Source organism: Larus michahellis, chromosome 1, assembly GCF_964199755.1.
Source record: "Larus michahellis chromosome 1, bLarMic1.1, whole genome shotgun sequence".
Lineage (NCBI taxonomy): Eukaryota > Metazoa > Chordata > Aves > Charadriiformes > Laridae > Larus > Larus michahellis.
In genome coordinates, this window is record NC_133896.1 from 102456311 (window position 1) to 102483868 (window position 27558).

Here is a 27558-nt window from a genome sequence, read left to right on the forward strand (position 1 = left end):
AGACAGCACGAACTCATAGTGTCCCACACTACAGGGTCCTGACACCAGCAAAAGGCAATGAGAGACCCTGTGACTTGTGCTTGGTTCAGGGCAAGAACTCGACTCCCTCGTGCTTTCTCGGTCAGTTTTATCCTAGGTTTATTTTCCTCAGCCCAAGCATTATACAGCTGAAACATACTGTGTACTTACGCACTGCTCTCAGAGCAGGTGGATTCAAACACCATTTCCCACCATTCACGTTCGCATCAGACTATAAACCGCTCATGCCCATTACCACAAGGAGGGGAAAACACTCGTGCAGAAGACTGACTCGCAGACACCTGCCTGTTCTGCACGCACAGAACAAGCCCAATGTGCTATTTTGCATTATAAAGCTTATGGAGAAGTTAATGTATCCACAAAATAATGAGCCATTATGGCTCATTAGAGGCTCAGCTTGCAAAGTCCAAAGTGTACAAACAGAGGAATACAGGGCAAATCTGAACTAAGAACTGTACCCTGCCCTCTGCCTGCACCAACGATTTACAGGTAGCTGGTAAATGATTTATAAAACTAAAGATAACAAAGTATAAAACGATATGACTGCCTCCCCTTTACAAAGGAAACACTTTCTGGATAATTTGCCATGTCTCTGAAAATGTTTCAAATTTTGGTGTCTGCTCTGCTGTTTACAGGTAAGTGCCTGGCACCCTGTCTCATGTCATTCCCTGCTGGCTTGTTCAATAGTCAGCTGGCAATCACCCCTCCCCACCCCGTGTTACCACCGGAACAGCACCGATGGAAGAGAATTAACTGGAAATCACTGCAGCGGGGACATATGGGAGAGTGGGTGAGCACAACGTTGCATAGCAAATTCTGTGAAATACAGTCTTGATTCTGCTCCTCGTGACTACTTTTAAACCTCTTACTGCTCAGCCCCTCAGGTGTCAGGAGCGTGGATGCATTCCTAATCGAAAGGGATTCTTACAGGATGATTTCCTCAACTGTTAAAATTGTAGAAAGAGCTTAATGCTGTTTTTCTGGAATCTTCCCTAAACATTATTCTGATCTGGACATTATTGCTTTTAAGAAACAATTTCACATGCGTTTATAAGGACCCAAATTGATCTATTGCATTGTCTGATTTGAATTGCTTAAGGAGACTGATTTTTTTTTTTTTTAAAGCTGTCTGATCGTTGAGCTTTCACAGCACCCTGCAACCAGGGCACTTAAAATCGAGACTCACCCTGTAAAACTTGGACCAGAGTGAAAATAGGTGGGGCAGGGCTGCAGCATCAGCGAGGCTGAAAGAATGCTCTTCCCAAAGAAGCACAGACTGGTACAGTCCATGATGAGTGATGCACGTGCTATGAGATTAATTTATTCCTCACTAAATTAGAACAAAACAGGCAGGCAATAAGTGACTGATGACCTCTCAGGTGATTGCCTGCATCACGGAAAGGTGTTCCATCCACACGCGTTCATTAAAAGCATTTCTTATGTCTGAGTGCTCCAACATACATGCAGTAAATACATGAAGAGCTAAGGCAAAATGAGGTAGACAGAATTAGCCAATGTTTAAACATGAATTAATAAAAAAGGTGTTTTGTGCATTGGGACCACAGTCAGGTGTACACCCTCTTAAGGGCCAAATTCTCTTCCTTGTCATGTGACCTTAAGTTTTGGCTGCAGTGAGGCTCTGCAGGGAGGGATAGAGATGGAAAGGGCTTGTCTCTCGTCTGCATGTTAGAAGTCACCTAGAAACCTTCCTTTCCCCTTACTTGCACTTCCTGATCTGCTGGGCATCTGGGCTTGGACTGTTTCTGGGTACTTATCTGTCTTCCTGAACCTTACCTACTTTCCACTAAAGGCCATCATGACATGAGCCACGTCACCTGAGGCCACGCTGGAAGCACAGCAGCCTGATGCCCCTCCTTTTGGAAGACTTATTTTTGCTTTCATCTCCCTATGTCTCTGTCTTTCCCGACAGCCTTGTTTGCCCTCTTTACCCGGTTCCTTTCTTCAAAAGGCAGGAAGAACTATTTATTACTGATTTTTAATGAGCTCTTAAAAGTTTCATTGATCACAAACAGTTCAGTTTTTCATTAATTGTGAATCCTTTCAGCAGTGATCAAGGTGGTTGTGAATTTAAACAGAGACCGTAAGACTCACTAACAAGAACCTGACGCTTCATCACACTCTCAACTCAGCTTCTATAAATCACTCCCCATAATAAACCATCTTCACACCTCTGGGAACAGGCTTGCTGGGCTGTTTGCTGAACCTCTCTTTTAGCCTCTGCAGAGCACAGCAGCAAGGGATGGGGTACAAGAGTGTGGTCTTCTGGCATTAGAATCATGACCAAAGTCTCTCAGATGTCTGACTGGGGTGTCTTGCCTATTCACTCAAGGTTAAACTGATGGCCACATATGGATTTACAAAGGAAATTTTGCTAGGACCCATTGAGCAGGACCAAAGTTTGGTTTTGTTTTGTTTTTTTTTTTTTTTAATACTTTGCTGCAGGGGAAGTAGTTCCTTCCCTAGGATTATCTAGGATTTTTGCCAAATTGCCTTGCTATTTACCCATACCTGACAACTTTCCTGACCCCTGGCATCACACCAGCAATACGTTCAATACCTAATTCTGCATTGACTGTCTGTAACTTGTCAGTCTTTGCTGATGAGGGAATGAGGCTGACGCTGTATCTCTAATGATTGCTAATGACTGCGCTCTCATCTCCTAAACCAGAGAACCCTTGTGTCTGGTGCTGTAAAATTAAGAATTGTCAAAGAATAGAGAACTCAAGCTTTAAAAATAAACAGATAAGACCAAAATTTCAAAGACTAGGTGATATGAACAGTGTTAAAGCACTTAAGAAGCAGTGACTAAATTTTGCTGTCAGCAGGTATTACTAAATCTAACTAACTTAATTTTGTTGTAAGGCCTGTTACCATCCAAACACTTTGGGATACATAGCCAGTATGCATATGCACATTTCCTTTTCACCATTTGAAAAAGGAATATTCAGGTGTCTGATGTTAATGTAATTGTGCTTTTTAGCTGAGAAAAGGTGACATTTGGCCCAAAGGTGGCCATCAGAATCCTAAAGTCTATCCCTGCACCAATCCACTCGCACATGCAAAGTACTGACAGATAACCATGTCTTGATTTCCGTGGAGTGCCACATAACCTAGAGAAATACTTTTGTGAAGAGAAAACGAACGGCTTCCACACTCCCCTTTCAGCTCTTGCGCTGTTGCACTGTGGTGTTCAGACCAACTCCCAGGGTCTGGCTTCGTGAATCTTTTCTGCATTTAAAAAGTCACACAGCTGAAGCATCACGGGGTCCATTCTGGCTCATTTCTAACCTTAAGAAACACATCTGAGCTGCAGCATTTGATTTACTTTTTCAAAGTTCCCAACACGTCAGCACTAGCCACCTCAGCAAGGTTAAAGTGTCCAAGGTTGAAGTTTAGCTCTGTCCAAGTTTAGCCTCTCTCCAAGCTCTGTCCTAAAGCGCTGATAAGACCGGCAGCCTTACCCCTGTGAGCTGACATTTTGACCAGGCAATCACCAAAGCCAATAATAAGAAGAGTTATTAGACTAAAAAGAAAGGAGCCAAAGCAATTGCCTGCTATTGGCATATAAATTCCATTGATATAAATAACTCCAGCATTAGGTTTTCAGGTTGTCAGGAACTTGCAACAGTCTTTAGAAACTATGAAGAGGAACAAATAGCTCCAGTTCCTATAACAATGCGCACAGAGAGTGACTGAAGTGTTGCTAAGTAATTGTCACATTTTTTTGTAAATATCACAGAAAATCAGACATAAACCACTTTTCCCTGTGGTAGATGCACACCAGGGATAAATTTTGGTCCCAAGCCTTGAGATTGTTCTGCTTCTACAATACTGCCGATCTAGATAAAAAAAGACTTCCAGCAGGGTGGGGGAGAAGCATATCCTGTACTAAAGCAAGTTTAAAGGTTTGTTTTCTTATCATTTGACTCTACGGTTAGACATGCAAACGGTGGCTTGCCTGCTCTCCCCAAAGACTGCAAAGCACGCAATGGCTCCTACTGCTCAGCTTTTAAAAATGGGAAAGCATATCAATTAAATGGGTGCCTAAGCATACAAAGATGTCAAAATTTAATCCCATACTCACATTTTTGACTGTGTGATGAAGTAGATCATTGCACATGCAGCTGATAGAAAAAGATGTCTTCCTGGGAAGATTTTGCAGTTGCACCCAGCTCAACATCTTGCTTTCTAGAAATCTATCCTTGCACAATAGAGTTAAGCTTCCATTTGAGTCTATATAAAGAGATTTTAATGCACAATAACTTAAGATCTATGCAGGTTGGTTTTATATTCTAAGTGGAGTTTGCTTGCTATACTGTAATACTTTTTTATTATTACCTTGACTTTCCAAGCTGTTTGATATGCCTTTTTCATAATGAGGGTTTGTTTGGGTGTGGGGGTTTTTTGGTTTTGTTTTTTTTTTTTTTTTTTTTTTTTTATAGTAGTCAGTGCTGGATTAAGGACACATTTGCTCTTTTGAAAAAGATGACAAGGTTCTACCACTGTCTCCCCTCTTTAAAGTTCAGTCTTACACCAGTTCACACTAATTCAAAATTAGATGCGCAGAAGACACCATAGCAGTAAAGATTACTAACAGTTTTCCCTCTGGACAATAGATTTACATGTAGAGGATAGACAAATCTACCTGCTGAAGACACTAATTACATGAGCTAAGCATTTGCTTGCGAAAATCAGCCATTTTTTTTTCTGTAATTTGCTTTTCACACGAGAACAGAGTGAATCTTCAAGAGACGATGAAAGGAAACACTATCTGGTAATGGCTGATACAGCCCCTGCAATAGTTCATTCGCCGCACACATTCCTCGTATTTTCCCTTTGGGGCATTAATCTCTAAATGTGCTTTTCAAATAACATATTTATCTAAGAGAAAAGAGGAAAAATGATATTAAATAAAAATATTAATGTACAATATGTCTGACTGCTCTTCACAGTGAGTTAACTTTGTTTCACTACAATTTGAAATTCTTCATCTTTTTTCAGCTCAACTTTACAGAATCACAGAATGGTTTGGGTTGGAAGGGACCTTAAAGATCACCTAGTTCCAACCCCCCTGACATAGGCAGGGACACCTCCCACTAGACCAGGCTGCCCAAAGCCCCATCCAGGCTGGTCTTGAACACTTCCAGGGATGGGTCATCCACAGCTTCTCTGGGCAACCCGTTCCAGTGTCTCACCACCCTCTTCCTAATATCTAATCTAAATCTCCCCTCTTTTCTTAAAACCATTACTCCTTGTCCTATTGCTACATTCCCTGACAGAGTGTCCCTCCCCATCCTTCCTGTAGGCCCCCTTTAGGTACTTGAAGGCTGCTATAAGGTCTCCCCAGAGCCTACTCTTCTCCAGGCAGAACAACCCAACCCTCTCAGCCTGTCCTCATAGGAGAGGTGCTCCAGCCCTCTGATCACCTTCATGCACTGTGAGCCATTTCATTAACGTTACCCACCTGCTCCTAACTCCATCTAGTCTTATGCCCAGGTACTCCTAAAATCCTAAAAGATTAGCTTGAATGCAAAGGCACTTACCCAGTTTTCTTCTGTTACTCCTGCATCTTTGGGGTGCCCCACCAGCTAGGAACAAGCCCTGTAGAGATGCTCCCAGGTGCTAAAGGTGAGAGGTGGAAGGGTCTGGGAGAGGTGTCTGGGGTCTGGAAAAGGATGAGAACTGGATGTGAAACTTGGCAAGAGAAGCCAAAAGCAGAGCTGATACCCCCGCCTCCCCTCGGAGCAGGCAGGTGGGCTTTAATCAACGTGAATATTCAGCATGGTTAGGGATGGCATTTCTCTGTGGCTACAGGTACAGCCAGAGCAGACTGTATATTAAAAATGTAAAGTTAATATCCTTAAGACGCAGGACTCTGCGCCACAGTAGCCAAGACAACACCCCACTGTCCCACCAACAGAATCACAAGCTCATTTTTTGACGACACCGGCAGTGGGGAAAAGAAACACAAAAACCAGAGCTGCTTAATGATCTTATTTTCTAGCTCCCCATGTAGCTGGAGAGCCAAAGCACATGTTGGTGATAAAATTTAATGTTTAATGACCCTTACTAAGTATATATACACTTAAACAAAAGTGAAGCCTATTACTGAGCCAATTTCTGATCCTAGATCAGTTATCTTAGTTCAGAAATGTAAGCACGGCTTTATAAAATGTTTAATACTAGACAAAATTCACTAAATAGAAGTTAGCAGCTCATAGATTTTTTACTGGATAATAATGAGTTGTCAGAGAAATAATGAAATTTGGCATAAGCTTAGTTTTATTCTGTGCAGCTCTGGAACAGAAGTGTAGCAACTTAATAGAAAAATGCAAGAAATACATTTTTTTCTTCCCCAGGGCTAAATCTTACTTGTTTTCTGACATACAGGAATAGCTATTCCTCAGTCCTCTAAGGGAGAGAGCAGTTCATTTAACAAGAGTCTTCACAACAAATCTCTGAACTTAGATTTATCTGTGGAGTTGTTAATATTTTCAAAGATGGTATTCCTTGAAAACTCCTTATCCCAAAATTTCTGTCTCTAGTTTCTGATTATAGAAACTTGGAATCTGGAGAAATGGATGTAGGAAAGAAGTACTGGGACTTTCTTCGCTTGCTAAGTAAATTTTCTAAAGCACTATTTCATGTCTTTGTTAAGAGCAAAGACGACAACCACCTTCACTTCCTTTTTTGTTTGTTACTGCATAATCAAGCACTTTCTCACTTTCTTTTCGAGCATTTTTTGGCTACGAAAAGAAACAAAGTGAAAAGGAGCAGCAAATACTCCAGCTCACGCAGCTGCTACCTATATATGCATTCAGCATGCTTGCTTCTATTTAAAAAGCTGAAGGTTTGGCCATGCTGCAGATGGTCGGCAAAGCTAGTGATAACAGGAAGTGAACTGATTTCAGCTGAGCATTTGACATTCTCAGTTAGATTCTCCCCCGAGAAATTCAGGAATAAGGGCATTGGAGAGCCCCCTGTGAGGCGACAGCTCGCCCTGCTGAGCTCCTACTGTAAGACACAATACACAAGGGTTCAGGTTCTTGGCTCACCTGTACCAGGTATGTGCAGGTCATCTTCAGGTGTCCGTTTAAACCCACTTTGCTAAATTGAAGCACAGCTGTTTACAGGCACTAGCCTCAGCTTGGCAGACGTATCCGAGTTTCAACTTAATCAGCGGCTCATTAAAAATTGTATGATTCAGACTGACATGCAATTTCAGACCAGTTAAGCCCCAAATGAGTTTACGTTTCAAACACTAGAGAATAAAAGGAAAAGAGTTTTCCTATACCAGGGCCTTTCATATGAAGTTAATGAGGAATTCAGCCCTTTTTCTTGGGCAGAATGATTATTTCAAGAAGATCTGCAAGTACTTCTGCATCCAGGGTGACCTCAAAAGCTGTCTAAAGCAATGCGATAACAAGATTAGAAGTGCAATATCTTTTGCTCACAGAATAATTTCCACGCATGCTATTTCTATGCTGCTACTAATGAGAATAAATACTACATCGAAAGGAGGAAGTTTAGAAAGGATATTTAAACTCATAGGTAAGTTTAGGTTTTTTAAAAAAAGTTCAGGTTTCACAGCACACCTGAGACTAATGCAATTCCAGTCTAAGGAGTTTTTTTTGTCACAAAGTCTTGTACTAAAAATAAGTTAGTCTCTTAATTTGATTGTAACTTTATTTACTTTGGATTCAACAGCGAAATAATGATTTACAGCAGCTGCTTTATTAACTGCAGGCTTAAAAAAAAAATCTTTCTGAAGATCTAAATTAGGACCGTCTTTAATTCTGTTAAATAAATTATAGGTCCAAAGACATGCTCCTTGGGTATAAATATGTTTTTTGAAGTGCACATTCTAAAATATTTTTCTGATATTCCATTTCAGGTGTCCTTGGAGCACCTTTTCTGACAGAAGAATCAGCAAATCAATTTATACGACTTAAACGACAGATACCATATTCTCAGATCTACTGGGACCCAAGCAGCAGCCAGAATGCCTGGGGATACACTGTAGCCGAACAGGTATTTTCTTTCATCAATTTGCGGCATCTATTGAAAAAAAGAAAGCGCAGGTCTGGGATTAACACAGAACAGGTGGGGCAAGGGAGGAAACCTCTCTGATTTATCAACGCAGGCAAGGTTGCTCAGTCATCACACGCTGTTATTTATTCAGTATCAAAGCTCAGACTATTCTTCTACGTTTTCATCTACTTCAGGTTAGAGAATCATGGACAGCGTTGAGAGACACAGCACAATACTACATGGACTTCAGTTCTTTTGCCTTTGATCCTTCAATTGCCAGGTACGATGGGGTTTTTCAACGGAGCATTTCATAGACTCAGAATGCATGCCTGTACCTAAGGAGGTAACAATATAAGAGTGCTGGCAATTGGGTCCTAGTGGCATAACTTGACACGTTAACAAACCCGATCGTAAGAGGCATCTTGAAAAATTAAAGAAGATTTGTTTTTACTGTCCGAGTTTTACAGTTATTTACATATAGTCACTTTATTGTGGCAAGTTCTTTTTTTTTTAAGTATGCTTTGGAAGAATTCATTAAAAGCTTGAAGAATATATACCTTTTTAGAAGTCCATAGAAGCTAAACTGCAGCAATATATCCTGCATAGTTGATTTTAAAAGCAGACAGAAAGCAATTCCTGAGGAGAAAAATACAAGATAAAAAACCGCATCTATTTCAGTAACAAAACTGTATTCAGTGTAGAATAAAAACTCAGTAGAACAAAATAGAGAATGAGACATAGCAGTTGGTAAAACCAGTATTTATAGATCAGCACACATGAGAGATGAAGTGTTTCAAATTGTCATAAAGAAATTGTTTAGGACTGTGCTAAAATGTACAGATTTTTGGAGCATAATTTTGTCAAATTTAGGGTAAAATTGCTAAATGGCTCGGTTTGACAAGCACAATGCAGAATACACGCATTATTGCTGCGAAACACTTCTCATATGAAGATACTGCAGTCCTTTGAAACAGACAGGAGTGGGTAGAACTAAACTCATACAACTGCAAGTTTCAGTGCTTAAAATAGTTACTAAGATACAGCAATCTGATCAGTCTGACTGTAACCACCAATAGGAAAATGGGTAAACTTCTTCTCACAGTACACTTTGAGTTGAATATATTTTGAATTATATTGACTTAAAAATAGCTTTCTTTTTGGAAGCGAGAAAAAGTTTCATTTTGAAATGCGTTTTTTGAAAATAACTTTTTTCTTTTATAAGACAAGAATTGGATTTGGAGAGTCTCAGAATTGAACTTTCTAGGACTGTTCCACCTGAAAGGTGATGCCAGTTTCACTCGCACTGAGCAGAAGCAAAGTGGAAGAGAATAGCTAAAAACTCAGTATATTTCCCTGCCCTCCTGCTAATACTTCAGCTGGTGTCCTTGGGCCACTGGAAGGAAGCACCAGGATATGCTCTCACTATTTCTAATACAGATATGGGCAGCAGCTTGCTTGGCTGGCAGTAGTCATTCCTACCTTATGACAAATCTGAAGTTATCTGGAGACACTTTACTCGGTTTTCTGGAATAAATAAAAAAAAAAAACCAAAAAACCAAAACCCAACCCTGTCTTTTCCATTAGAAAAATTATGCAGACAGAAAAATGCCTAACTACCTCTAATTATCAGTTGTCCAATACATGTGTCCGAAGGCTGTGATCCTGACAGCTGCCAGGCATACTGCTAGATGAGTTATGCCTCCAGAACGATAATCCTTATGATTGTCATATGACAGGATTAAAGCCAGTTTACAGAAACACAGTTATAGGCAGTCCCGCTGAAGCACGTTTATGATTTCAGAGGGAGGCTGGTTAACTCCCAGACTGAAATAAACTTCCCAATGATAATATGACAGAAATTAAAATCCAGAGCTTTTATGAAGGCATATAGTGGAAAAGACACCAAGCTAGAAGTTACAAAAAACATTATGGATAAAGCAAAACAATGATTATCAACCTTATTGCTCATGGTTAGTGGTATTTCTGAGACGGGCAAGGAAGGCAAGCCTATACAGTATATGCAGGAATCTGGTTCAGGGGCTGTGCTTCCAGAAGCAAATATTTGCAAAAGCTTGCAAATCTAAAGACCAGAGTTTCTGACAGGATCTTTAACTTAATTTTCCAAAATATTTCTAAAAGCAATTTATTCCATCTTTTGTAGTGACAACATCAGATCTTACACGGAGATGCTACAGCAGTCTGGGACTCACCTGCAGTAACAGACAAGGATGAGCTATTAAATCCTACATGTCTCGTATCTGGCAATGTCAGGATATGGCATGTTATGTATTTGCCACTATGTATTTGATAAAATGACTTTATCTCATCCCACTGTCTAAACCAGAAATTAACACACTAAGTCTCTCACACCACCTATTTTACATCTCACTTCTTCTGATGAATATAAGTCACAGCAAGTTGAATAAGAAGATGAAGACAAGGCAACCATTAACTTCTAGCAGATTAGTTTAAAAAAGCCATAAAACTGTGTTTTCAGGTGAAACAGTTGTTTGACTAAACAATTGCTTTTAAATGTACATTCCCGCTTCTGTGACTGAAAACCACGTTTCTATTTTTCAGTATTTTAGTTTAGCTACACTTTTGAGAGGCAGTTAAGAAACGGAAATCAGTCACTTTGGGTGGATAAGAGAAGTAGAGCACGTTTGCTCCAGGTTTGGCCAGTAAGAAGAGCATACTTCCTGCACTTCAAGTGCATGCCCATTTTTTCAAGTACTGGTCTCAAATTAGTAGATATTATAGTATACATCCATATCATGTGTATGCTCTGCTTTCCACATGTAAACTTCTGTACTTGGTCTGGAATGCCAAAACCAACTGAAGCCGCTGCTACCACTGTGAATTGCTTTTTCTTACTCCGTGGAAGTAGGAGCTGTTGGAAACACTTAGTCACGGCTCCTTTTCTAATAAAAATGGTGATGATAAAATGTTTTTCTTTATGCCAAGTTCTTGAGTCTGGAACTTGATCAGAGTCACTTTTTATCCCTAAAGAGCAGTTTCTATGTGTTGTGGATTTGAGGTTCTTTGTGAATATGGACTGTATACTGACTGGAATGAATTCAAATATAATGTTGTATCTTCTAAAAAGAAATGCACGTTCTGGCATTTTGGCAATCTCTGCCATGTTCTTAGGTATGAAACTATCCTTAGGCTATTATTAATTTCCCTGGGTGGGACAATGAGCCTGAAATTGCCATTATTCATTAGCTGAAGCTGAAAATTCATTAAACACTTGAAAGAGATAAATGAGGTGCAAGTTCAGTATTTGCCATATAGGATTTCACATCTTCAGTCACGCTACTTTATTCTGAACAGTTCATTCAAAGATAAGGGGTGACAAATGATGTATAGACTAAAAGACCCCATTAGTTAAACACAGTCATGGCCCGTCCCTTCTGTTCCCCTGCCTGCGCTGCCCGACCTTGGATAAGTGAGCGCTCCAGATCCTAAACCTTCCACTATTTTCCTCAATAACAGTGCGGGCATGACAGAGTTACTGAAACTCTTCAATTTATAGCAAAAAGCAGGACTGTAAGGATAAGCACTGCCTTTTAGTTTAAGTGGGTGTAAAGTAATAATCAAAGCATCTGCCTCCTCCAGCTGGGCACCTTGCTGGTCCCAGAGATACTGCCGCTCTGCGGGCAGCGATGCCCAAGTTGCTTGCGCATCAGTTCCTGAAGTGCTGCTGCTTTCAGCCTTGCCTCTCTAACGGATGTGGCTGCTGCCAAGGCAGGGTTTGGGGATCTGCCTGAGAATTAGCTGCAGTTTTCATGCCTGCATGGTAAGTTAAACCAAAACGGGAGTTAGTTCAGGAGTTGATTTGCAAACGGAGAACAGGCATCCCTGGAGTGTGGGTGACAGAGTCCACCCATGAGGTGGAAGGTGAAACCAAGTGCGCATTACCCCAACTACTATCAGCTGATGAGGTAACTGCCCAGCCTTTATGAGCCATTTCCTGGTTGTCAGAGCCAGGAAATTAGAATAACCACTGCCTTAAGTCTATTGCCACGAGGACAGTCTTGTGTAAGGCCGGCTGTGCCACCAACAACAGCAGACAAAGCCAGGGGATGCAGTTTGACAGTTCTGTTGTACTTAGACATGACTAATTCCTTTAAAGAAGTTGTTCTGAAAGCCAGAGCCTCAATCTGCAAAGCTGTAGCTTCAAGCTAATGTCACTAATTCAGATAATTAGTCTTGCTGAATTAAATGGGAAGAATTGTGCATGCATGAGTAGCAGTGGAGGATGAGGTGCTTATTTCGTGTTATCAAAATACATGCCACTCATGACAATGAGGAAATGGCTTTCACAGGCATTTGAATGTTAAACTCCTTCCTCTGCATTTATTAATAACAAGAAAAAATATTTACCCTGTGAATTTGCTCCTCTTATTTAGCTTCGTATACTGTTTCAGTGCTTTAACACAAGTAACTTTGGACTCTTTTTCACTACCTTTTCCCACATGTCTTTATGTTGCCACCCACAGGTTTTCCCCCCTTGCTTTTCTACACAGCACAGATACACATGCAGTACCTTATCACTGACAAATCCAAAAACAAGGGCTAAACTAAAGAGAATTTCAAGTACAGTTCTGCTGGTCATGAGGGTGGAAATATGGGCCTGCGGACACAGGATCTCTGCTTCTAGCACAACAGAGAGCAGTTCCTCTAGCTAGTTTCTGAATACTGCAGCTTTTTTAGAGGAAAAAAAATGCCTCTAACCCACACAAATACCAAAGCTCCCTGAGGCCAGAGACAGCAGAAGTCCCGGGAGGGACCTGAGAGGGAACAGGCAGAGAGAAAGAGGGGTCACAGAAAGCTGGAGACGGGTTTGTCTCCGTACAGACATCAGCTGGGCAGATGCAGGAGAACATCCACCAGGGAACCCTGAGTTTTCACCTCTTTTCTGAGTGATGTGGGCAGGATGACTGCCTACAATCAGCAGAATGACAGAAATCAGGATGCCCAAGTATCTCATGGTTAATTACTGGCTGCAGCAGAAGGTCATCCTCAGCTCAGGCACTTACAGGGTCTCTCTCCCACGGTGGTTCTCTGGTGCCAAGTCAGATTTGAACCATGCTGCAACCCCTTTCTCAGTCAGAGGACTTATCTATTCCCTGAGCTACTTGGATCTCTAATTTTGCAAAGCTTAGAACCAAATTACCTTTCCGATCTCTGCTACTCTGTCAAGTTGAACTGAAAACAGCCCACAGGTTAAAAAATTACTGCAGCTAGACGTAGGAGATAAACATATGCCTACCCAGACAACACAACTGTAGGAGTCTTGCTTTGTTAGAGAACCAGATGAAAGATTCAAGTGTAGTCTGACGTAATGGGAGAAGTAAGAAAACCCATCTCTCCAATAATAATTAAAGGAAAAGATTAATACTCCATGGGCTTTGTTTTAATGAGAAAAACAAGTAATTCCAAACAGAGCAAATAGGGGAAGCTGTAGAACCCAAGTAACCTATATATAACCCACCTTACAAATGCTGAATATGGGGTAAATGCTAAGATACACTGTTTTCTATAAGCTCAGCAGAACAGGCAAGTATACAGAGGTAATGAGAAAGAACCATTTATTTTATGAGCTGAAATGGTGTCTACAAACAGAATGGTGGCAGCCGGTTTTCAATAAAAGACCTACGCACTATTTCATCACTATGGTAATTCATATGATTGAACCGGGCCTCGCACTATTTTAATGCATAAAGCTCTTGAGCTTGTATCACGCTATTGTCACGCACTTGCTTTGCGCTTGATCTTCTGTTGTCTTAGTTTAAACCAAAACAGCTGAGACAAAATATTCATCTAATCTATACCTGCTGCTGTAATTCTCTGTGCCAGCAAAAGTGAGCTGTGTTCAAAACAATTTTACGTTGTCTGATTAAATATACAAACCACGCACCTGAGGCAGGTGCATTGCCGTAACCACTCCATGTAGAGTGGAAAATAGATTATTAGTGTTTTGCATCACCCATAGGAAGCAATGAGATCAGGAGTTAGAATGTAAAGATAGAAAAATTATCCAAAATTGAAAACTTCAGTCAGGAAAAGAAATAAGCATTCTTTGTATGTGATTATTATCTTAAGTAAACAAACATCAGTAATTACTGTTCTGTCCCAAAGACCGTTGAAGAGATATGTATTTCAAGCAATATGACAACAAACCTGCAGAGTCCGCTTTCCACTAGCTGGAAAAAGAGTAATGACTCGTTTTCCAAGAGGCGAGTGGTATCCAGCTGGACATCTGTAAAGGTGATCAACATGTGGCGACACAGCAAATGTCTGTTCCCCGTGAGCCCAGACCGAAGTCATGTCCTACCACAGCGCTAGCCAGGCGCGGTGCTGAGTCTGGCTGTCTTCGAGGTGAAACAAATACTCACTGAGCCCCGTAATGTGAATTTAACCATCACCTCCCTAGTGAAGCAAGCTTTCCCTATGCCAGTGCCAGTCCAGGTAGGGGAGGAAGAAGCGACAGACTGGTGCACTTCAGCCTTCTAGGATCGACCCATAAAAGCTTCTTTCTCTATGAGGAGTTACAAGATAGTCAGCTTGGAGCGACACTTCTTATTCAGCTACTTACTGCCGGTCGTAGAACCACTGCTAAGGTGATTTCATGCCAGTCACTGCCTCCTTGGCAGGACTGAATAAGCATGTGAGATCCTGTCTGAATAATTCAATTATGTCCTGGTCGTGACTGAAAGACGCTGCGCAGCAGGGAGCTAGTTCAGGGAAGGCTTAAAAAAAAAAAAATCCTTACAATTCCTGTCAATATTATTATCATAAATCCAAGGCCCAATTGTGCAAGGTGCCATGAGAAAGCAGTTGGTCTGGCATCCTCAAAATGCAGGTAGAACTGTCTAAGGACAAGAAAACAACGACAGGAAGAAAGCAGCGAAGAAGACAACCATGGATCTTGGTGGTGGCTGCTCAGCACTGCGATATAACTGATTAGGTAGTTATTTAGAAGAATGAGCTAAAAAGAATCTTGTCTGCAATTTCAAACATGCTTTGGATGAATCTCGCACAGAGAACTACAAAGTGCTGCTTCCTCTCAGTGTCTTTGCTCAAGTATTTATATGGTGTTACCTTTGCTGAGGAGTTCAGGTAGGAGGGTCAGAGCTGAGAAACCTACCACAAGCTTTCTGATGGAATGGGACATAGACCTCCACGTTACACCGTGGGGAGGACGCAGTCTGATTTTTGCTATAGTACCTCAGAAGGCAGCTACCATTACACTATAAGCAAAGCTACATGTACCGACTTTTTGTTTTTAATTTAGAAGTGCTTACAGAAATAAGGAAGTCTATCTATAAACATTTACCATAGTGAACCTAAGGGAAAACAGAAACCCATGCTGTTACTCATATGCCATATGGGATAATTACCTTTTGCTAAGCATACAAACAATTCAATCAGAGTCACTATACTTTGTGGACTATGGAAATAATTTTCCTTCCAATAAGAAAATAATCTTGCTTTTTGTTAATCAGGGTTACACAGTTCCCTACTCCCTTCTCATCATCTCTGCCTCAGGCTAAGGTCTATTTTCATTCCCTCAATAATTGCCAAAGGATTAGATCTAGCCAAAGTACATCCACAGGTACTGTTTATAGCAACCACAGATTACTCTGTGCCTCACTAAAATGTTCAGGCTGCCTTGATCTATCAGGTCAACTGTGTCAGGAACAGCACATGCAGCAGCAATTGCAAAACAAGAAAATGACAAAAAAGTCTCTTTCCTTGAAATGATGAACTTTGTCATTAAGACATACTAATCTGAAACCAGGAATGGAAGCTGAAGGGTTTTCAGAGAATTGCTTGTCTGCCAGGCCCCTCTTTCCCCCACTAAAAGCTTTGAAGCTATATTACTAGTGGAAGCAGTGACAACAGAGGACAGGGAATTATTTGAGGTGGGCAGAGCCTTCATTTCCAGGTCTAAACTAACACAAAATTGCATGCCTGGAAATGAAGGGGCAGCCAGCATGCATGAGGAAAACATTATGCACACCCTCCTAAAACCAACTTCTTGAAGAACACTGAACGAGCAAGCAGAGATTAACGCACAAAACCACTCCATCATCTGCATCGCAGCCAGTTGATTAGAAGAAATGAGTCCCAGGAGAACCAGGAATAGATAACTGCATTTGTCTCAGAAGCTCACTGGGTAGCCTGGGCTGACAAGTTTTCTCTGAAACTTTTTCAAGTTGAACTAATCTGCCCTGAAATCTGCTAGCTTGAAACTGCCACTACTATTAGTCCAGAAAGGGAACTCAGAGAAATGCTTTGAAATTGCCAGTTTTGGTTCTGAGCAAAGAGTAGAAGTAGCTCATCTGTGCCAGTAAGCTGACTGGCAAAGGACTGGATCTGTCCTTTGCATTTGACCCTGATACAAATGGTATGCCTTCTTTTACAAGTCCTGCAGCATCAGACTCAATCAAGTCAAAGAGCTGATTTTACCATCCTCTAAAATTGAACATCCTAAAGCGTGTATGTTTATACAGGAAATGGCTCACAGCACTGAAGAGTACAGACGTGAATTCATTATCTTCCTAGTACAAGAGCATACAATGTGTGCAAATCATTACGTCCAATGAAAATAATGGATTATAAGTGCTTCTGTCTCATTATCTTATGACAGGATTCTTATTAACTTGTGACTACACAACAGTTTTATAGAAAGACTCCTCGAGGACACGCTATATATATGCCTGATTCATTTTCCTTTTTCTTTCCATCACTTAGATTGCATAGCGAGAAAGTGTCCTAGATGGAAAGGAACACTTGGTGGTTGCTAAACTGTAGGCTTTATAGTTCTCCAAAAGTGCATTAACACAAGTGAATATATACCACATAATTTTTTTTTTAAACCAGAAAATTTGGCTGTTAAGATGGCATAACAGTCCACAGTGAGAAAATGGTTTTCCAGAAAAAGGCTGGGAAGTGCCATGGAATAACAAGGTGGTAATGAGATCTGAGGCTTTTTTCAGCATATATGGGTGTCCTGCTAATCTGGTACACCAGTGCCAGACTGTGCCTCCAGAAATAATTAACAATAGCAGTTGTACAGGTACTTCATCAGTAGAAACACTGGAGAGTGATGAATCCATGCAAAGATTGCACAGGTAGAATAGAAAGATCATTACAATAGACAAGATACATTAATAGGCTAGCAGTGTATTCTTAGAGTGTGAAGTTCAGTTTCACCTCTTTCCTGGGCTCAATGTCAGTGAAAGAGGTTTTAATAATTTCAAGCAAATCAGAGTTATGATTTTTATCAGTTATTTTTATATATTTTTTAATGTTACAGCTTTTATGATTATTATTTTTTAATAGTACAGCTTTTAGAAGCTACAGAATTACATTTTAACATAGAGTGCCTAGCTAGAATTTTTCCTGACAATCGTATTGTGTTGTCTTTTTTTTCTAAGTGGAACAAGCACAGCTCCTACTGGGTATTCACTTCATTGACCAGCAGAAAACAATTAAAATTCTCAGCCCACAAATATTCATGCATGGACAGTCATGCCACTTGAACTTGAGCTAAAAGTTGAGAATGAAGACAGGCTACTTGAATTTTTACTTACATTTGCATAAATACCCCTCTGAATTACTCGAATTCTCTTCTGTGTTTAGCAGAGCCACTTTTTTAGCAGTAGCCCACAGCCTCGTGGCCCCACTTCACCCACTTACACAGTAATACTTTCTTTGAGCACTTTCAAAGGAGACCAGGTTAGTCAAAAGGCTATGAACTGTTATTAATAGTGGAACATGATCATTTAAAAGACCAAAGGAGTGGTGTAAAACTGACATTCTTTTCAATACCTCTGAACACCTTGCCCTAATTTAAAGGGTAGGAAGAGCAGATGGGAGCAGGGCCACAGCAGCATTTTCACTCAAAAGACAGCTTGAACAAATCCCAGAACAGTCAGTGTTGCTCAGCTCTATCGTTAAATCTCTATAAGGCCAGGCTGGATGGGGCTTTGAGCAGCCTGGTCTAGTGGGAGGTGTCCCTGCCCATGGCAGGGGGTTGGAACTAGATGATCTTTAAGGTCCCTTCCAACTCTAACCATTCTATGATAAACATCTAAACAAAGTGCCGTTCTCATTAAAGAGCAGCTGGTTGCAGCAAAAAAACAACTTAAATTCACAAAACTACTTAATGAAACAGCCTTGTAAAAAAGCCAGCCACTGCTAGTGGTTCTCTAGGCTACAACGGCTTCTGGACAGAGTTGTTTTTTTTTTGTCCTATAAAGATCCAGCTTGTTTGAATTAACTGCATAACCGACTTTTTCTTCCTCTGCATAGTATTATCATAGCTTCAAAAGAGGCAGATCCTTCACAAAAAAAGCCTTAGGTTTTGAAAACTAAAGAAGACTCAAGAGTTTCTTCTTACAAGATGATGTCAGTTGTGAAAGTCATTCTTCTACACGTCATCTGATAAAACCTGAGTCTCAATCCTAATGCCTTCTGTAAAGCCCAAGATTACCCCCCTCAAAAGTAAGTATTGGCTGATAGCCTAAATCAGTTGATTACCATCATGCCCGGTCTCAAGAGTTCGTAATAAGCTGCATGTATTTTTCCTATTTAAGGTCTGGACATGTATTATGGTGAATTTTTGAACTGATATCCAGTAGAAAATTCAGCAGATAGAGATATTTCACACTGAAAGGTTAATGCTGATGTATCTGGGAAGGCAGCAGAGGAAAACAGAGGCATTGCTCCTTGGTAACTCCAGAAACAGTTAAATACACCAGTTAAATACCCGCTATGGGACATAAAGTGCTACTGGAACACTCCCCCAGCTTCCCCTCCAAAATGGGGAGCGAGTCTTTATTTAGTGGGAACACATCCTCCTGAAGACACCGGAAGGAAATATGGTTTGGGAGAGTGAAAACTGAATCAAAGAATAAGCCTGCGTCTGTTTCCAGGAGAGCAGATTGGCCATGGGAGTAAGTGGGTTTGGCTGGGAAGAGCATGTTTCCAGCAGATGCAGCCTGGAGCCTGGGGCACGTACGAGCACAGGACCGCTGAGGAGGGAAAGCATATGTATGAGGTAGCTGGAAACGGGAAAGTGGAGGGTGACCTTTTAGATTTAGTTTCAGTAGATTTGCAGCCATTGCCTTGCATTTCCTCAGAACTGACTTCTGTAAATGTTTGTGATGGTACCCTCTCTCTTGAATGCTGCAGATGAATCCTTTCATCCTTTCAGTTCACTTGAACCTGGTTTGTGTGCAAAGTGAGTGCTGGATATGCCTGGACACTCGCTGGCTTTCATGCAAAAGTGCACGGCAAACGGGAGGGAAGGTAGGAGAAAAGACAAAACGTAGGGTGTGCAAGTGGCCAGGGATGCGGCTCACAGGAAAGACCTGTTTTCTGGGATTTGGAAAATCACAGGGCCCTGAGACAGACTCCTTGGGAAAGGAAGGAGACTTTCCAGAGCTGGGGAAGGCTCAAATGCCACCCAGGAGCAAAAGGAAGGTGACCAAAGGTGCTGCTGAAGAGGGCCTTAAAAAATAAAACAAAACAGCCGTTTAAGGAGCAGGAGCGGCTCTAAGGCTGGAAAGCGATAACTTGAGTGGGGAATGGCCACACCAGCTGCTGTTCAGGGAAAAGTAATGGTAAAGGGCAGATGTTACTCAAATCTCCACTTTGATTCCAAAGTAAATGGAAGACAGATCCAGGTTAACTCTGCTTCTCTCTCCTTAGACCAATGCTGAGCTTGCATGGCTTGCAAAGTAAAAATAAAACAACCCCCCTCACCCCCCAAAATGCCAATGCCCCCCAAAACTGCCTTAACGATCTATTATTGTACTGTCATTTGAAAATGACCAAACAAAAGAATGTAAATGGGAAACATGACCACACTAAAAGGCCGGGAAAAAAACTTCCCTCTCAAAAAATGGCTGGATTTTTGAATAATTCCTTTTTCGTCCCAACCATTTCATAAATGCCAGGCTTTCTCGCATTCAAATTCCCCTTCATTTATTCTTTTTTAAGTTAGTGGAACAGCTCTGGCCTTTGGCTTTTAATTTCACACCAGCTCGAAGGAAGAATCGCAGTTTCCTTTGCCTGCAGCCTGGCTGCAGCCTGCCACAGTTCAACAGCTCCTCGACAGCAGGGCTGTGACCACGGCCTTTGAAAACCTTCACAGTTTAAAGATCTTGCACACAGAGCGCTCTTTTCCAGGAAACTGGTTTACACTTCCCCCTCCAAAAGCCTTCTTTCCCCCTGCCTCTTGTGACTTGCATTAGTCTATTTTTTTAATTATTTTTTCGGGGCGGGGGGGCTCAAGACTAACATGGGGAAGGCTGAGCAATTTAATCACCTCCCAGAGCGCTTACCATTACACGAACAATGATAACAGTGTGTCACTGTGCTGCTTCCTACCTTAAGTAGGCTTAATGGAAGGAGGCAAGCCTGCTGAAAAGAGATCACAGCGGAGACTCCAGCCTTTATCCAAAAAGGGCTTGGGCCATATGCTGGGATTACACATCTGGCTGCTGACGTAAATGTCTGCCTTCCTGGTGGGAGGAAGAGGAAAGAAATGGGAAGTGGCATCACCCTGCGTGAAGGCTTTACCTGCTGATGAAACTGGGGCAGGGTTGTGGGGTTTCCTTACCTGCAGGCTTGAAATGGAGTGGAAACCTGCCACACGCAAGCTCGGATGGAGCAGGCTCGGTTAGGGTCAAATTAGCGTGTGTGGTTTTTAAACGAGGCGCAGCAGTTCTGTGATCTCCACCAGTCAGGAGAGGAGAGGGAGAAGCCAGCCATGGCTCTGCGCACACAGCTCAGCCTGCGGCTGGGGGGACCCACAAGAGGCTTCAGGGGAAGCAGAGACCATCCACCCTTTGTTTGAACATGCAGGATTTGCGTGGAGTCTTGTTTCCAAAGAAACCTAGCTCACCAGGGCTTACAGATGTCATCATGGAGGAGAAATCTCTGCTGAGGGCATCGCTCCTTTCCATTCCTGGTTTCCCTGCTGTTCCCCACCCAAAGGGCTCCAAGGACCCACGCACAAGTTGTTAAAGCCTCCCAAGGCATCCAACGTGGGTCCCAGAAAGCTGGAGTTTGGTGGAAGAGGGGTCAGACCCAGCATGCAAGTCTGTTCACATCAGGCTATTGCTCAGGTAGCAAAAATAATGAACAAATACATTTTTTTTAAAAGGGCATTTGATAACTCTAGCAACTCCCTCCTTTGGAAACCTCAGTCAACCCCCATTGCTTAGTTCTCAGAAAGTAACTTCACCTCAAAAAAGTCACTTCTTGAGAGAATGGTTACGGCAAAGAGCAAACTCCCTATTTCTTCTTACACCTCCCACACAGAAATGTCAGAAAGTTACTGCCAAAACATTTTCTATGACTGGCAGCTTGCTTGCATGCCAAGATAAAGGAACTTGTAAGAACATTCAAAAGTGTAATCTTGCCATTCCCTGCCTTCAAAAAGTTGTTAGTTTGTTTGGTTTTTTTTAAAGTGGTAACTACTTTAATTGAGTTTGAAGAGAACTACACTATATTGGTTCTATTTTTTATTTTAATTTTAAGCAACCCACCCATGTCTAGTCTTCTACCTACAACATGAACAAGAGTTAGAATATAACACGCACAGGTAAAATTTAATTAGCTAACACTTGCTCATTATCCTAGAGTGCCGTTTACATTCCCCATGTCTTGTTTAGGAAATTATGGTGTTTCTGCTGCAGTTCAAGTGTTATTTGTGTACAGCACTATCACCACTTTGTCAAAAGCAGATGTCTGAGGTGAAGAAAGAGGCCTGCACTGCACTAATTGTTCATCGATACCCTAGTTGGGCTTACCAGCCTTTTTTAAAAATAGTCATAAAAGACACCATAGACCAGTATCTCTATCCTACAAGAGCCATTTTAACTGTTTCCTCCTGTTGATAAGCAGGTTTCTCACAGACAGAAGAAAGAGCAGCTGATATAGAAGCCTCAAGGCATTCCTTCTGAAAAAAGCCCACATTTTGTATTTGAGGGCACAACTGTATTTCCTTAAATCACGTGCAGAAATAGGAAAGGTCTGTGATTTAGGAATGATGGCAGAGACAAAGAGTCTTACGTCAAAATCCTTTGTCCAAATCCAGTTTGATAGTGATGAAAAGGTGTCACTTAGTGATCTCTCTACTTGAAATGAATTTACGGTAAGACACTTGATGGACAGATGCTTAAAATACAAACAGCTTTTCTTATACCTGTGGCAGCTTCAGCTGCACTTTTTCTGTAGATAAATAGAACACCAATGATATCATTTTAGCCAAATAAATCAGCCCATACTGTTTTGAAGGGATCAATCGATCAAAGGAAAAAAGAAACAAACTTATTACCCCACCCTTACTCATCATGGTAGAAACATCTTATACATAATTTCTCCAACAGACCCCATTTCTGTCCCAGAGAAACAGCAAGCCTCCTTCACAACACCCCACAGAAAGATAGTCTCAAGCAACAGCAGAGGAACACACGGAAAACTAACCTCAAATTATTTGCTTTACAGACTCTGCTTCATGGTGTTGTGTTTTGTTTTGCCCGAAGAGACGCTTCACCCTTGAGCTCCCATCCGGCTCCTACATCAATTCCTCAACTCTGAGGATCTTTGCAGTTACAGAGGTAAGCCCGCTGCAGGCAGGAGGAAGTATTTCCCCAAACCATGACTTATCAGGGGGGTATGACTGCAGCATCATGTGTTTAGGCACACCTGTGTAATGAAGCTGCAGGTGAAGAAAGTGAAGCAATGCTTTTCTTGATGCAAGCTTACCTGTGGCTTTTTAGAAGTTTGGGAGATGCTTTGACACAGCTGAAGAGCTGCAGAGCACATGAGAAAAAAGCAGGAAAGAGGCCATGACCATTAATTATCATCTGGTCTTGGTGTCCAGTCTCTGCAGCCTTGTCTAATTGCCCTGTAATGGACACACGGGAGCATATGAAAACAGAATTAACCCTGTGAGTATCATTCCACATCCTGCACTACGTAGATACCACCTCCTGAGTTACAGAAAACAGTTAAACTGAGATCAGCTTGAAATTGAGGTGTACTGAAACAACTGCTGCTGCACTGATAGGTTAAAAAAACCAAACAACAAGAAAAAAGCTCTTTGTAAGCTCTTGGACCCAGGCATGGTCTTCACGACCCTCTTCTCTTTTCTAGTCAGGGACATTCTTTTTAAGCTGAGTAGTAATTAATATTGAAGGAAGAGCTCCAGGATATTAACTACTCCATGCTCCCTCTCAAATGTTGGAGAAGAAAAAATATGGAGCATCCTGCCACACACAACTGGCCGCTGCACTCATGTGATGTAGCTCATCTTTCTGGTCCCTTATATTGAAATCTGTTGGAGGGTAGGCACATGTGGAGGGCAGGCCTGACTGAAAGCCAGGAAACCCACAGGAAATATCAGGTGTTCAGCTATGTGAATAATAGGTAAACTATTTGCTCTGACAGAGGCGTTGTTTTGTCTTCCCTAAAGGATTTATGTTTTAAATGGTTTATTTTCAGGTTTGGCTTATGTGTCTAACTGCAACCAGAGAACTGCAGCTCACAAATTTGCATGTGCTCAGTATTTTTATCCTTTTCCATATGAGGTATCCTTTGGCGGCAGAGAAAAAAGGGGGAAAAAAAAATATTCCAAGTATGTTGCCTCCCTGAAGAGCCGCATTAAGATTCTTATTTTTACTGCACAGACCCACACCCTGTTAACCATCATAGTTGCAGACTGCCGTGACTAGAAATGTCTTTTTTTTTTTTTTTTCTGGATTGCCAATTAACAGAGGCCACTTTGTAGACCAAAGGATGCTGCTGCTGCTTGTCCAACGATGGCCTTAAGTAAACATGAGGAGGAAATTAGTCCCACCCAAACTCCACTGCCAAGTGCATTTGTACAGGTGTCACCAATTAGGGCAGAATTTGGCCTGCAGAAAATGTCCAGCAACGTCCAGCCGTACATGCTGGAGAAAACTGACAGGTTGGTTTGGGGATCTCACAGGAAAGTTTGTAAGGCTGGTTGCAGACAGGCTCAGGGTGGAGGGGAATGGGCTACTTATTTCTTTTCCTTGTGAACTGAACACACTTGGTATGTGTACTGCGTCTGGTTGGGATGGAGTTAATTTTTTTGCATAGCAGCCCATATGGTGCTGTGGTTTGTTTTTTCGAGGTCACTTTTCACCCTTTGCCCCTGCCCCATCCCCTTTCCCAGAAGCAGCACATCGTGGAGCTGTACGTCACAGCCATCCTACCTGAGTGAGGGCTTCTCTTCTCCACAGCATTCAGAGGAAACGGACGAGGGCATCAACTCATTTGCGGCAACTTTTTGTGAATAGCAAGGAATGTGTGGCCATACGGAGTGGTGCACTGAGCTAAGGGACTGGTGTGAATCTCTTCTGGGAAGCCAGTTCTCTCCGTCAAGAAAAAGCAAAACAAAGGATCTCAGCAAACACGCACCCAGGATTCTCCAGGTGATAAAAGCTCCAAATCAGTAGCACTACCTCGCATATGCTGGGTGTAAGCACAAGGACAGTTACTTCAGCATAGCTGGCATAGAGTAACTTGAAGCATGGTAACCCACTACGCTGCAGTTTGCTGTCAATAACGGCTCCGGTTGCAAAGAAGGATTTCAGCCACGGAGAGCTTTCCCTGAGGTTTTGAAGAGAGATCGTAGCTCTCAACCATGGGCAGCCCTGCTCATTTCAAAGAGCACTACTTCATGTGCCATCAATGATGCTTTAGATAGTATTTTAAGTCATTTCCCGTTTCTAGTGCTTATCAAAGGACTAAAAGATGAAGATCTACAGGGGCACTTGATGAACAGGAGAGAGGAAGAAAAAGGATACATAAATAAAGGAGAAAAAGTTTTTAAAGACAGGATGAGACTGTAAAGTAACACGCTCACATGAAAGGAGATGCAAATATTTAACATTCCATGGAAGGACCTCTGGCTTTAAAAGTTTGGAGGACAGTGTGGAGACTGTTTCTAATATTTCAAAACCAACTACTACAATTTAACATAATAATGCTAAAAGCCACACTGAAAGAAGGAAATTTTAGGTAAAGACACTCGTACCAGCAGCTATCCAGTCTGTTTGAGCTGTACCTTGTGGTAAACCATCTAACACCACCAAAATCTGCAACTTCCATTTGTTATCTCTCTTTTTTTTTTTTTTCTCAACTGTGCCATTTCCACATTATTGTGGAATTTATTTCTGCAGATTATTTCTGTGGTCCCCAGACTCTGACCAGGAAGAGCTGTACAAATGCTTTTTAAAATAAATATTTGAGCAAACCACTTATCATTTTAGTTATTTCTGCTACATGTTAAATTATCCTCAAATTTATTATTTTGTTAATAATTGCACTACAATTAGCAAGTAATGGCATCTTCAGTTGCATAAATCCAATTTTCTAGCATTCTATTGCGGGTCCTACAATTCCTAACTTCTCCCTCTGATAAAGCACTTCCCTTTATTCAGCAGATAAAAAGTAAATTTTAAAAGTTTCCATATAAAAAATACAATCTATACAAATATAATACAAAGTATTTCTTGGATTTTTTTCAGCTGTCTGAATAGGCTCTAAGACTCAGAGTTCAAAGGAAAAAAGCCAAACAGACGCACCTAGGAGTTCAAGCTGACATTCTCTCACTTTTGAATCAGCATATCTCAAAAGATTGTTCGTTCCTCATAGCGCAGAACTGCAGCTTCTTACGGTCAAAAACTTGATTGTCTCATAAGGTACTTATATTTTCATGCATGGAAGACACAAGTGGGCATCCCTAGTAACAGTTCTACACTTATTGGTAAGAGTGACCCCAATGCAATTTAAAAAAATCCTGCCATATTTTGGCATGAATACCAGGACCCAAATCGATCAGGTTCCAAAATTGGAAGCCTTCTCATCTTCATGCTGTGTGGTTTGTTTCCTGTAGCTGTTCCTTTTTTAACATCAGCCTAATAAATCTTTAACCAAGCCAGGCAAACAACAGAAAAATATAATTTAAGGAACAATACTGCCTTGACCAGCAAAGAAGAGGGAGTGCAATGAATCTTAATGACCCTTTTCTGTGTCTGATTCCAAGTGCTGTGAAGTTATAATGCAAACATTGAACTGTCCTGAATTGAATGAAGTCAAAATAATTCAAGGACAAAAACTTGTTTGCAGCCAATACAGATATTTGAAAACTTCTCAGCAGTTCTTTAAAAATCTCATTACAAGCTGAATGGGGTATTATTTCTTCTGGTGTTCCTGCAATCCCTGAATTTCTTCATTGTTTCATTATGTGTGTTCTGAATACAGAGACGGGATCTCGCACAGATAAACTACAAAACCACGTAGGACACAAGACATCCATAAATAATTATTTGGTTAAGTTTATTCGCTAAAAAAATCAGTCCTGCCTGAAATATTTAAATCTGGATATCGCTCCAAACCACAAACAGTACACAAAGGGCTTTGGTGAGTAGCATTACAAGACGGCTTTTGTTACTTCTAATTCAAATCCAGTGTTAGCACTTGACATTTTAATTTTTTTTTAGATGACAGGTAAGCTAGAATGTATGGTATGTGAACTCTTTCTTATTTTTTCACCCCTTATTATAGCTACAAATATCCCACTAAGAAGCAAAGTACCAAAGCTGCCCTTTCAAATAAAATCACTGGGCTTCATATTATGTATGTAAACAAAAACAAAACAAAACACACAAACAAACAAACAAACCCAAAAAAAGTATCTGGTAAGTAACTGAAAGCATAGTTTTGTATTACAAAATTACCTTGTCTTGCATTCTATAAACAGCAGGAGTGCTTTAAAACAAAAAAGGTGACTAATTTTCTGGCTACCATGCACACATTCAGAACTTGTTATTATTGGTGTACTGAGGAAGGGATTTTATATGTTTCCTTTGACTATATTGCAAAAGGCAATACTATGGCTCAATTGAGAAAAATGGCTGTGACTTGGGAGCCCAGTGGCAGAGAATGGTGAAACTTCTGCTCTGCAGAAGACTGGCTTTTGCATATCAGCTTAAACTAAGCTCTTGACGGGGACAGAATACTCTATAGCAATCATTGCAAATTGCACGACATTATTAATACAAATGTTCTACAAAGATAATGGCCAGTCCTGCTTATCAGCCATAGTAATTAAAAGGTCTAATAAAATAGTATTGAAATAAATTTCAATGCTTTGTATGATGGAGCTCCTCACAGAAAACTCATTTTTTTTACAGCGTTAGCTTCAACTTGCTACTCATTTTTGAAAGCTAACGCCATGCTAAATTTTAATAATATGGCTAGTGCACATTTCTATGCTGCATTAATTATACATTTAAAACTCCACAGAAGACACCCACAAAGAGGGCAAATACAGGAAATATAATCTGCAAGTGGAGACAAATTAAAACAGTGCCTATCACAACAGCAGTGCTTTCATTAGATATAACT

General features: G+C 41.1%; 1 protein-coding gene and 1 long non-coding RNA gene across 6 annotated transcripts in view; one reads left to right on the forward strand and one right to left on the reverse strand.

Annotated features, from left to right (window-relative positions):
• The window catches only part of LOC141747278 (uncharacterized), a 41356-nt gene extending 18623 nt beyond the window's left edge, over positions 1-22733 (reverse strand). For 2 of the 3 annotated variants that reach the window (XR_012588653.1, XR_012588651.1), the window contains exons 1-6: positions 22603-22733; positions 20732-20911; positions 20500-20633; positions 8649-8727; positions 5604-5725; positions 4145-4941 (exon numbers count right to left, since the gene is read on the reverse strand). This is a non-coding gene — a long non-coding RNA (uncharacterized LOC141747278). The remainder of the gene's footprint in view (positions 1-4144; positions 4942-5603; positions 5726-8648; positions 8728-20499; positions 20634-20731; positions 20912-22602) is intronic. The other variant, XR_012588654.1, reaches the window with a different exon arrangement.
• On the forward strand, positions 609-24487 carry C1H3orf85 (chromosome 1 C3orf85 homolog). Of its 3 annotated transcripts, XR_012588647.1 has the most exons (6): positions 609-674; positions 7955-8091; positions 8286-8371; positions 22624-22736; positions 23623-24088; positions 24320-24487. XR_012588647.1 is itself a non-coding variant. In XM_074597320.1 (4 exons), the coding sequence occupies exons 1-4, from the start codon at positions 626-628 to the stop codon at positions 10308-10310; spliced, it is 330 nt and encodes a 109-aa protein (XP_074453421.1). In that variant the 5' UTR covers positions 609-625; the 3' UTR covers positions 10311-11269. The 3 variants fall into 3 exon arrangements, 1 of the variants encoding a protein (XP_074453421.1); XR_012588650.1 differs by having other exon boundaries at positions 23895-24487; XM_074597320.1 differs by lacking the exons at positions 22624-22736; positions 23623-24088; positions 24320-24487 and adding an exon at positions 10253-11269.
• Positions 24488-27558: the final 3071 nt, after the last annotated feature.